Raw genomic sequence first — 11,784 nt, 5'->3', positions numbered from 1 at the left:
TAAATCCCCGTGCCGCTGCTGGAGGGCCTTCACCGCCTCTCTTCACAGTTCAGCTCCCTTTGAACGCGCAGATCAGAGGCTGCGGCAGCGCCAGGGTTTCATTTTCAATGCATTTTGTGCCCAAGAACAGCTGCCTCACAGAGCAGGGTTTGGAGCAGCTTCCTTTCCTCTTGGACCTCCACAGAGTTTCAGTTCCAAGCAGTGCCCTCTGCTCCAGGGCGTGCAAGCCAAGCCATCTTGGTTTTTATCCCACAAAGCACATGCAGCAGAAGCTGCCCTATTACAACTCAATTTTCCACCTTTCTTTGAGACCGTGCTTTGCAATCATGCTTTTTAATAACGAACAAGATACATTTTGGCTGGGAGCAGCACCAGCCACCCCAACTCACGTGCACAGAGGCCCAGATTTGCCTGAAGCCTCCATCATCCCTGTGGCACAGGGCAACCAAACTGCAGAATGCAGAGAACAGACCATAACCTGCAAAGAACCCATTGGACAGAGCAACCCAAGTAACCCCTCAGCGCACCCCGCGCTGCTCCCTGCTCATCAAAATTAGTTACCAGAGATAATTAGGGCAGAGGCCATAAAAGCACATCAGCACCCACCCCACCCCATCTCCCCTCAGGCACCAACGGACACACTGCGCAACGCGCGCGTCCACACGTGACTCCCGCACCGTGCTCTCGCGAGACCTGACGTCATCACACCGCGCCGGCGCATGCGCGGTGGCGGCGTTTCGGAGGCGGCGGCGCATCGCTGTGTCACGGCGCAGGGCGGCGGAGCGCGGCCGCCATGGAGTACCTGATCGGGATCCAGGGCCCCGACTACGTCCTGGTGGCTGCCGACACTGTGGCGGCTTCTAGCATCATCCAGATGAAGCACGGTGAGGGCTGAGCGGAGCTGCCGCTGTTCCGAGTTGCCGCTCGCTGGGCCCGGCCTCGTTCCGCTGTGCTGCCGGGGGCTCCCAGCCCCGCGATGTGCGGCATCGCGCGGGGAAACGTTGTGAGGGTCTTTAATTCGGGTCTGGTTCCTATGAGGGGCTGCCGGCTCGGAGATCTGGTCTCGCAGGGCTGCATGCTCTGTGTGAAGCCGGCACTCCGAGCTGCCGTGCTGGTGGTTGTGTTAGCTGAAGGCTTGAGGTAGACGTCGCTTTTTGGACCAGGCTTTGCGGTGGGGCTGCGTTGGGTGTGCTAGGGGAATAATGAGGGCAGGAGGAAAGGCTTGGTTGGAGCTGTATCCCTGCTCAAGGCTGTTTCGTGGGGAAAAGGGGATATTGGAAGTTAGAGCAACTCGAGTTATGTGAGTGACTGCGGTATCTTTTTAACTTCCTGATCTGGGAAAACACTGGGGAGTTTCCAAGCCTTTGAAGTTCTCAAAAATGGCTTTTCCTGCCTGTTGTTGTAGTAACATGGGCTAGGAGTATGTGCGCGAGGTGTAGCAGCTTTAATCCAAGCCCTGTGTTCTAGAACGCTACCAAAAAGCTGTAAGTTGATGTATTGGTAAATTTTCTATGGAATCTTCAGCTTTACAGTTGGTGGTGCTTTTGCTTAAAACTGTATTTCACTTCAGATCTCTTTGTTTCCTTTGCCTAGACCACGATAAAATGTTTAAGATGAGTGAAAAGATCTTGCTGCTGTGTGTTGGCGAGGCTGGAGACACCGTGCAGTTTGCAGAATACATCCAGAAAAACGTTCAGCTCTACAAAATGCGAAATGGTGAGTGAGGGAGATTACTTATCTGTAGCCCTACTAAGCTGTTTTTAACACTAGTGACGGTGTTTAAGGAAGATATCCATTGCATGCCAGCTGTTAGCAGCTTTCCTGATGTTTGTGGCTGAGAAATTCCAGCTATGTGCTCGTAGTATTTGACTTTTTCGAGCTGTGTGTTGAATGCTCTGTACACCTGTGAGCTACCTGGACTTTAAGGGCTCTTTGCATGATTATCTCTGTAATTTCAGATTTCAGATTATCTCTGTAGCTTTCAGAATAAAATGGGATTAGGCAGATTAAATAATGTATTACTTTGATATTAAAGGGTTAATTTATTGCTTCCAAAATCAGTGGTTTAGGCTGGATTTTAGGAGGAAGTTCTTCACATAGAGGTGGTGAGGCACTGGAACAGGTTGCCCAAGGAGGCTGTGGATGCCCCATCCCTGCAGGCATTCAAGGCCAGGCTGGATGTGGCTCTGGGCAGCCTGGGCTGCTGGTTGGTGACCTGCACACAGCAGGGGGTTGGAGCTGGATGAGCATTGAGCTCCTGTGCAACCCAGGCCATTCTATGAAATTACCTCTATGTTGTTACCTGTGAAATACTATGGGAAATCATAGATTTAAACGTGTATATGATTTTTTTTAATCCAATATGTATTTCTGCTCCAGGTTACGAATTGTCTCCTACTGCAGCTGCAAACTTCACACGACGAAATCTGGCTGATTACCTTCGCAGTCGAGTGAGTAATGAGCAAAAGATTTTGGCCAAAGCTTCCATTTTAAAGTACTAGGGTCTGAGGTAGAGGTGTTGGCTTCTGTATTTGTGTGTGAATTCACTTGGAAGAGACATTTCTTCTGAAAATAAATATTGATTTGCACATTCAGAAGAGTTATTGGGTGTTGATAACTGATACAACTGTGGTCTTAAAATTTCATCTTTGGGCCCAATAAACATTTTGTTCCAAACGTAAGAGCAGCTCAGTGAATTAAGCCTCTTTAGCATCTAGATAAGGTTGTTAGTTTTCATGCAAATGCACTGAATCCGTTTAATCTTCTTGGAAAATGGTTTAATAGAGCAAAGCTGTTTGATGTGCTTAGCAAAACAAGTCCCTTTTGTAAACAGCAGCACGAGGCTTTCAGGAAACATGAAATCCAAGTCGAAGCTTTATATTTTTTCTCAAGTTACTGAGCTGTAATTACTGATTTTGCTCATGGTAATCTTTTTTCCAATGTGTTGCTAATAAATGCATCCTGTCAGTGATTCTCCAGCTGTCTCCAGCTTTGAAGCACAGTGAAGTCTGAACTTCTGTTTGCCTTTCATCTCGTTTGGCTCTATGCAAGTCAGTGTCCTTGGATCTGTGCTTCCCAAATTTGATAAACGGGCGTAACGCATGTTGCAATAAATCTGTTATTTCCCCAGGAGAAAAGGCTTAATTCTTCTTGTAAAATGTTCTAATGTTTTCAGGAGGGGCAAACAGACTTCTAAAGATCCAGGGTTAGGAATTACTTGGTTAGCATTCTTCCCAGTGTGTTGCGTAAAACAAAACAAGAGCAAAGAGGATATTGAAAATGAAGTTGAACAAATCTGTCAGGGATTGGACATGGGTAAATGAGGTTGGTGCTTATTCCAGCAGTTTACTTCACAGGCTTGAAATCATATTTTACATGGGCACATACAGGCCCTGTCAACATCAGCTTTATTCTGAGCATTAGGCTTGTGTGCAGTGAGGCACAGAGCTGTGCATTGAACTCATCTGTAGGAGCAACCTGATGGCAGCCTTCTCTTTTCTGTTGTGGAGGGCAGCTGAAGGTATCAAATTTTGAAGTTAATCAAGCTTGTAGTGGAATAACTTGCAGGGTCCTTGTGTTCCACAGGTGAGGCAATGCTGAGCGTCCTGCCTGTGTGCAGAAGCAACCATTTTGTAATAGGATTTAAACACCACTAACAAGAGTAATTTAGCAGAGGTTTTGGCATCCTTAGCTGGCAGCATGTGGCACAATGTGCCACTGTCTTCTGTGCCACATCCCTTGGGGCCTGATCCCTCCCCATGCCTCTCTGCTTCCTGAGCCCCTGCTTGTCTTCCAGCTCACCTGCTCCAGATGGGCAGCACAGTGGGGAGGACACTGGCAAAGGCAGATGTGTTTATTTACTGGAGACAAAACGCTGTGCTGTTGCAGATGGCGGTGCCCCAGAGCAAGCAGTGCACTCTGACATTGTCACACTACAGTGATCTCTGTTCTGAGAACTCTTTTTCTTTCAACACAGCACGTCGTGTCTTCTTGTGCATTTAGAATTTGGTTATACAAACCTTGCCATCAGAACTTCTTTTCCTATTTTTGTGCCTCTTTTTAATTAATGCGATACAAGGATTAACACCAGCTCTGTGCATCTGTTCAGATTGCATGTAGGATTCCTGGAAGCTCCTAAGTGAATTATGTGGATGATGAAAGTGTTCTAGGTTCCTCTCTATGCTGTGTAGTTTGATTTTGTTCATATTGGCAGATGAGCCAGTACTAATATGAATCTTTTTGGCTTTTTGTCACCTTGCAATGCACATTCTTTTTAATAGTACTGTTTCACAGTTTAAAATCTGCTCTACACTATTGAGGGAGGTTGTGTTTCCCCTGCTTTTCTCCACACCTTATTAATAAAGATTCTCTGGAATAAATGTCTGCTGTCAGGCAGTGCTTTCACTTGTGAGCTTTACTTTCTGAGTAGAAACAGAAGCATGAAAAACGGAAGGGGAAAACAAATAGTGTTAACCAGCTGGTACAGTAAATCTGTGCAGTGTTACATTTATGTTGATAAATGTTGAAACCATTCTAATTAGAGTGTGGTTACTGCTTTAGCAAAGCTCTGAAGCTTTAGCAAAGCATGCAGACATGAAGCTGTTGCTGGAGTAGAAATAGGCTGTCTTTTGAAGGAAATGGCTTCTGTTCACACAGCCAGTGATGCCCAGAGTCTTGTAATAAGGACATTACAGGGGTAGTACAACATTTCTCACTTACTTTCCTAGTGCTGAGGATATTGCTGTAGGTGGCAGGCAGTGTGTCAGATCTGTGGTGTTCTTGCAAGTCATATTCAGCCTTCATACAGGGCTTTAGGCTCTGAAGTAGTGTCTGCAGGGAGCTGCTTGTTTCTCGTTTGTGAGCGAGGCAAATCCAGATGCTGCATTGGAGCCTGCTGGCTTTTAAGTAGGTGAGTGGTGCTGCAGTTCCCCTTCCACTGTTCCTTCCACACTGGCATTTGATGCAGCAGGTGAATCAGTGTTAGATGTTAGACCTACTATTGAGTGTGCGTGGTGGTGGGGAACAGGAAAAATTCCCCTCTGCCCCTGAAACCCTTTTGAAGTTCAACTTCTCGTCGGGTTGTGGTGCTGTGTTTAATTGCAGGTGACAGGCTCTGGCCTGAGTCCAAGGGAAGGCTGTCAGTTCCCCTCTCCTTGTCCACGCTCGGCAGGATGCTTTCCTCACACCCACCTTTCTCCCTCCCCCTTGCTGTGACTTTGGCTTCCGCCAGATGTCACACGGCTGCCTGTCGCAGCCCAGCCTCCTGAGCCTGTTGGCTGGCTGTATTTCTCACAGCTGTTCTCTTCAGCTGTAAGTTCTGAAGAATTTCACACGTGCCTTAATTGCTGTGGTTATTTTAAATCAAACAGCATAAAGTGCAAAGCTGCTTGTGGCGAGAAATAAAGGCAAATCTGGGGGAGCTGCGTTTATCCTGGAGCGACAGCAACGCCGTGTGTTTGGTCACCATTCAGCCACTGCAGTCCTCTGAAGACTGTGGAGTCCTCAGGACTTGAGGACTGAAGTCCTCAGTGGGCATGGAATTAGTTTGAAATGGAGCCTTGGAAAGGAGCAGTGATCCCTTGGTCCAATTAAGTTCCATGTAGGGGATTCTGAGTGTTTGCATCTTAGTGCACTGTGAGCATAAAGGAGGGTGTGAACTCTGAGTCCTGTGTAAACTCAGCAGAAAGGCTTGTATGAGAATGTTTTCACTTATGGAAGTAAACATTGGAATGCATGATCTACTTATTAGAGTAATAGGATAGCATGGGTAACAATTAATTTGCCTTAAAGAAGTTATCTCAGCCCTTTAGCAGGAGAGCATACAACTGAAAAATAGCTTACAGATTGGAGTCTGTGTAAGACCATTTGTTTGTTGCTGAGTGTCTCACATATGCCAGTGTTGGTAATTCCAAGTCACACAGTGATTTGAGTGATCTTGTGTCACGGCTTTCAAATATCAGCTTGTGTGATGGTGGAGAACAAATAAAATGCAGCCTAATTAGATGAGTACAGCTGCATAGTTACTGGTTACAGATACTCTGAAATGCTTTAAGATTAATGTATGGCACGGTGATGTGGTGTTGCAGCATCTTAGTTGATTTTAAATGGTAACAAACCAGTTCCTTAGAGCTTCGTGTGATCAATTTAGCAAAATAGTGAAGATTAGGTTTGGTACACGCAATAAAAAATTAATTGCCAATTAAGGCTGTGCAGCACTGTGTATATCTGTTCACGCTGCACCGTTTGTAAGCTCCCATGTGTGCTAAAATGGTCTCTGGTTAACAGTGGTGTGACTGAGGAAAGAGCATATGAAATTAACAGAAGTTCTTACAGACTGCAGAATGCTCACATTGTGCTCCCGTGTTGATGGTAAAAATCATCAACTTTTATGTTGAAGTTAAAGAATCCGTTGTGAAAACGTGATCGAAGTTTTCATTTTGTTTGAATGCGCCATGGAATCTTAAAGAAAAAAGGGCAGAATTGTACTTTTTTTCTTTTGGTTCTGCATGCTGTAACACCAGGAGACTTGATCTTTTCTGATGCTGAAGTGCAGCATCTCCTGCAAAGAGCGTGGATGTCAGCTGCTGGTCACTGTGTCATAAAGAATTGCAAAACCAGCTGCGTTGCTGTTCTGCGCGACGGTTAAGATCCAAAACCTTGTGTGTGGCTGCTCTGACAAAGCACTGTTTCTGTTTGCAGACCCCTTACCATGTCAACCTTCTCCTGGCTGGCTATGATGACCATGAGGGTCCTGCCCTTTATTACATGGATTACCTTGCAGCTCTGGCTAAAGCTCCTTTTGCAGCACATGGATACGGTGCATTCCTCACCCTCAGCATCCTGGACCGCTATTACAAGCCAGGTAAGCGGAGCCTGCAGAGAGGCAAATTCTCCCATTGTTGATTAATAACTTAAAGGCTTAAAGAGTGAGTTTGGCATGGACAGAGCCAGGTGGTCTGTCACAACTGCTGTGCTGCTGCAGGTTTAAACGTGACTGTTAGCCTAAATGTGGCTCTGAAGGTGGCCTCCTGCTTCTGCTGAAGGGGTCAAGTGAAACCAGACAGTCCTTTCTATTTTCCTATTTGAAACATAATGGTCTGCAAGCAAAAGAAGTTCCAGTTTCACATAGGACATGACTGGGCTTCTCTAGACAGTTTACTGTTAATAGTTTTTAATAAATAGTATTTTGTTTTCCACTTGCTTGTTGCTGTGACATGGCTATTCCAGAATATCGAACTCCAGAGTGCAACCCCCTGTCTTTTTGCTCCTTGTTTTGGATTGGTTTCATTTGTGGTGTATCAGAAATACAGGGGTGAAAAAGACATTCCTTCCTAGCAAGGTTATCTCAGAGCTCTGAGGTGCTGAAGGTCAGCTGGCACAGTAGTTAATTATAATTGTGTATGCTTGTAGCTGTCTAAAGTCTTAATTTTAGATCTGTGCTCCATCCCCATTCTTCAGATGAGATGTGCAAAGCTGGAACTGTAATTAATGACATCTTTGACTTTAGCCACAAAACTGCTTTACTCCTTATTGTGTGCAAAGCTGAGCTTGTTCTCACAGTGAATTTGTTCACTTAGCAATCCTTCCATCTATCTACTGCAAGAAAAGCAGCTGTAGGATGGCAATTTCATTTTAATGGGAGCTCTTTTAACTGAACAGTGAATGTGAGTCAGGAACAAAAGCTTTAGAAATAAGATCCACGGAGCTTAGCTGCTTTCTAGCCACGACCTTTACAAATGATGGTACCACATTTTCATCACTCCTTGTGAAAGGAGGAAAAACAGCAAACGACAATGGGCTGTCATGGCTTGCCATCCCTATCCAGTGCTGGATTTCATCCCAGTGTGTGAGAATAGCAGGGGCATCACACACGTGCCTTTCCCATTATTAAAACTAATACCCAGCAGGGAACACAGCACTAAAACCGGTCTCCGCCTACTGTCACTGACTTGCAGCCGGCTGTGGACAGATGGAGCTGATTTAAAACTGTAATAAACTTGAGGGGAGAGGGGAGGCTGGACTCCTCCAAAGCCTGCTCCCTGGCCATGGGAGGCAAAATTCCGTCATGCTTCCCATTCAGTGGAACAAATCGATTCTCAATGGCTTGTTGCAGTGTGAGTGCTTCAGCTCAGGGCGTCCTCAGTACATCTGGAAAGTGTTTTCTGTGAGCTGGGAAGTGGAGCTTTTGGTGCTCAGCTGAAAAGTTGTTTAAATTTAATAAAGTTTCTGTTGAGAGAGATGGCCTCTAATTAAATCAATCTGGGGATGTTTTCTTTCAGGTATCACACGTGAGGAAGCTGTGGAGCTCCTAAAGAAATGTCTGGAGGAGGTGAGTTGCCAAACCTGGGTCCTTGTGATCCTGAGAAAGGAATGTTTGTTTGCATTCATTTGCTGATATTTTCCTGTTCCTCTTGTCGCATATTTTGCTCTCTTTGCCAGAAGGGATAATAAATGCACGTTGACCAGATGTGGAATAGCTACTGAGGAAAAGGATTTGTGGGCGCTTGCGCTGTCTTAGCATGGTTCATGTCCTCCAGAACATAAACTTTAAGCTTAATTGCTTTTCTTTACTTCTACTTCTTTCATGCTTAGCATAATATTGATACAGACAGTCTTTGACTTTCTTTTATGTTGCTTCTGAATGTCATGCAAGCATCCCTCTGTTACTTGTGTTACACATAACGAGAAGATACTTCTCTTGCAGCTTGTGAAGTGATATCTAAGTCTAATTGGGGTGAAGATTTGACCTGAAAGTTCATAATCTATTTTAATGTAAACGTATCATTTTGGACTCCAAGGCTTTTATTAAAGGAGAGTATTCTCTGTCTTTGGGATTGAATTTAATATCATTGGGAAGAAACAACTAGGGAAACATTAAGAAGACTTGTTCTAACAAGGTTCTGATTAAATTCTTTTTGATGCCTGCACTGTGTCCTAAGTTACAGCCTGCTGTCTTCCTCCTTAAATGTCTTCCACACTAACAGGCTTTTGTGCTTTGAATCTCTGCTCTAACATGGGTAATATTATAACAAAATTGGACTAAACGTTTCCTGAGCTGTGAAAGTCACCCTAGTTCTAGTGACATTAAATATCAGCAACAAGAACAGGATGGAGATTGTCGATGAGCAACAGCATATCCCTTAAGTCATGCTATCCTCTTTTGTTTAAGCTGTGGATTAATCTTACCTCCTTTGTCTTTTGAACAGCTTCAGAAACGCTTCGTGTTAAATCTGACTTCTTTCAATGCCCGATTCATTGACAAGGATGGCATCCATGAAGTGGACAATGTACCCCTTCTAAAAGCGTTGTCTTAACCCCTGAGATCTTCCTTCAGCAGTCTTTTTGTTCAGTTTTTGGTTTTTTAATATTCATTTGAAGCACCCAAGGCGTTTGTACTGTGCTGGGAGATTGAATAAAGGTTGACATTTATGCCAGTTCCATCTTCTGATTCCACTGGTCCTTCCTGGGAGTGTTTAAATAATTCCTTCCCTTCATCATTCATGAAGATGAGATGTGATCTGTTGGCAATGGTGCCACGTTCAGATTGCTCCTACACTTATTCTGATAGTTTTTACTGTAAGTTTTTTGATGTGTGGGAAAACCACCATATTTTCTGGATGAGAATTTGCACTCACCTTCCTCTCGCTGAGTATTAAAGCTCAGCAAACAGCAGGCAAGTGCTTTGTGCTAAACACACCAGCATCCTATTGCATCTTTCACAGGACTTTACCTCTGCATTATCAAAATCTGATTTTCAAAGACTTTTTTTGTTATTCTTCCTTTTGTTATTCTTGGTTTCAATATAATCCAAGTGAAAAGAGAGGTTTTCAATAAACAGTGGATTTTAAAATGCTGGTGTCACTTTTTACTCACCTGGATTCTGGGAAAGGAAATGTTCTTCTGGCACGGTCAGCTTGGAGCTGTGTGATTCAAACATACTGATTGTCTGATTGTTTTTTCTTAATTGTCCCTAGAAGCTCTATGAAAAATAATTTCAGCACTTCTCATAAATCCCTGGATTCTCTCAGCTAGCGAGAGCTCCTGTAAGAAAAATCACTGCTGCTGTCTGGGTCGTAGCTAGGAGCCTTCAATGATGTTCGTGTGGCTGATCCTTAATGCTCTGCCCAGAAGAGATTCTGTTGGGAAGAAATTGAGACTAATTGAGACTGATTCCCTCCCTGAAATTACGTTGTGCAGCTCAGCTGTCTCAAACATTCTCTTTAGGTGTGTATTTTCAGTTTGGAAAAACAATCTTGGAAATGGATGGATGTGTACAGGATTCTGTGTGGGTTGTGTTGTGTGACACGGTATAACACCTAAGTTTATGCACCTGGGAGAGGTGACCAAGCCAGCAATCCATCTGTCTAAGCTTTTTTGGCTTTCTGTTTGTGTTTTTAGGGTCCTTGCATTTATATCCTCTGTACAGATGATGTTCAGGATGTGGCTGAGGCACCACTGCTGCTGGTGCCATGCATGGGTTTACCCTGAAATCCTGAGTGTATTGAAGGCAGTAGTAGAGCTCCATTTCAGTGGATGCAGAATGCTTATCTCCTCAGAAAGCTGCCAGCTGTAAAGCAGGTATTCCTGTATTCCTGACCACATGGGAGCTGGAGGCTGAGCCTCACTCAGTGTCACAGATAAACTTGCAGCTCTGGTGCTTTTACTCATCCTACCTCTTCACACTGCCCTTAAAGCTAAATCTGAAGTCACATCAGACTTTGGTAGTCTTAATTTTTTCCATGATTAGTCTCATTATGAGCTCTTTCTGTTGTACTCTTGTCTGCAGTTAGCTTTATTTAAAGCCACCAATACAACTCTGGAAGATTTCACTGAAATTGACTTTCTTAAACCTCAAACTGCTTTTGTTCTTTTTTTTTCCTTACCCATAAGTTGTCCCTGCCATGATTTTCTCCTGGCAGGTCACATTTAACATGAATAGTGTTCTACTTTTGTTTTTGAAATCTCACCTCTTCATGTTGCATTAATGTAGTTGTTCAGCTTAATATGCAGCATATCTAATTTTACCCCCGATGTCGAATGTTTTTGCAGGTTTTTTTTGTCTCTTTTTCAAACTCATCATTGCAGGGTGAGCTGATGTGATATTTTTGTCACCGCATATCAAAGTTGCAATGCCTCCTTATTGGAGGCAGTCATTATTTCAGACACCAAAACCGGGCTGTGGTGCTATTAGATCACGTGAGAGTCTGGCAGAGGCTCTGCCTGGTGTTTTTATTGGCACCTATTTGCATGCAGGTGATTAATAAACATAAAACAATTATTCCATTGCAAACATCCCCGTTGAATTCAGGTTGCAGTGGAACATATGTTATGCCTGAGGGCAAGGACCAGGATCTGAATCCCCCATTGAGAGGAGGATGCAAGGGGTTACATCAGAAACCAACAGAGCAGCAACCTCTGGAAATGAATAAATGCAGCCCTTTTTTTCTTTTTCTTCTCTTTTTTGACAAAGCAGTTGAACAAAAGAATGTTTACAGTGAGGTTTGTCTGCAGCCTCTGAAGAAGAGGAGGTTGTTTTGTGGATTTCTCAGGAGTTTATACTTTCTAAGGAAAGGTGTAACACTTCTGCTATGCAAAACCCTGTGGGATGTTTTAAAGGTCTGCTGTGATGCTGAGCTTTAGATTCAGAAACATTTGATTTCCACTTCCCTGGTTATAATACATGGGGTGTTGAGAGGAAAAGTTTTAAGCTTCCCATTAAAGGGAAGAAAACCTTTTGTCTGTTTCATTTTTGGGACTAAATTGAACAAGGACAAAAAAAAAACC

General features: G+C 44.0%; 1 protein-coding gene across 1 annotated transcript; it reads left to right on the top strand.

Moving 5' to 3' along the window:
- The first annotated feature begins 709 nt into the window (after positions 1 to 709).
- PSMB2 (proteasome 20S subunit beta 2) lies at positions 710 to 9,440 on the top strand. Its single transcript, XM_052698674.1, has 6 exons — positions 710 to 884; positions 1,594 to 1,716; positions 2,380 to 2,450; positions 6,700 to 6,862; positions 8,280 to 8,329; positions 9,207 to 9,440. Exons 1-6 carry the CDS (start codon positions 794 to 796, stop codon positions 9,312 to 9,314), a joined length of 606 nt encoding a protein of 201 aa, XP_052554634.1. The 5' UTR covers positions 710 to 793; the 3' UTR covers positions 9,315 to 9,440.
- The last annotated feature ends 2,344 nt before the right edge of the window (positions 9,441 to 11,784 follow it).

The sequence above is a fragment of the Tympanuchus pallidicinctus genome, unplaced genomic scaffold (genome assembly GCF_026119805.1).
Source record: "Tympanuchus pallidicinctus isolate F22 unplaced genomic scaffold, pur_lepc_1.0 scaffold33, whole genome shotgun sequence".
Classification (NCBI taxonomy): Eukaryota; Metazoa; Chordata; class Aves; order Galliformes; family Phasianidae; genus Tympanuchus; species Tympanuchus pallidicinctus.
This window is presented reverse-complemented; position numbering and strand designations above follow the sequence as displayed.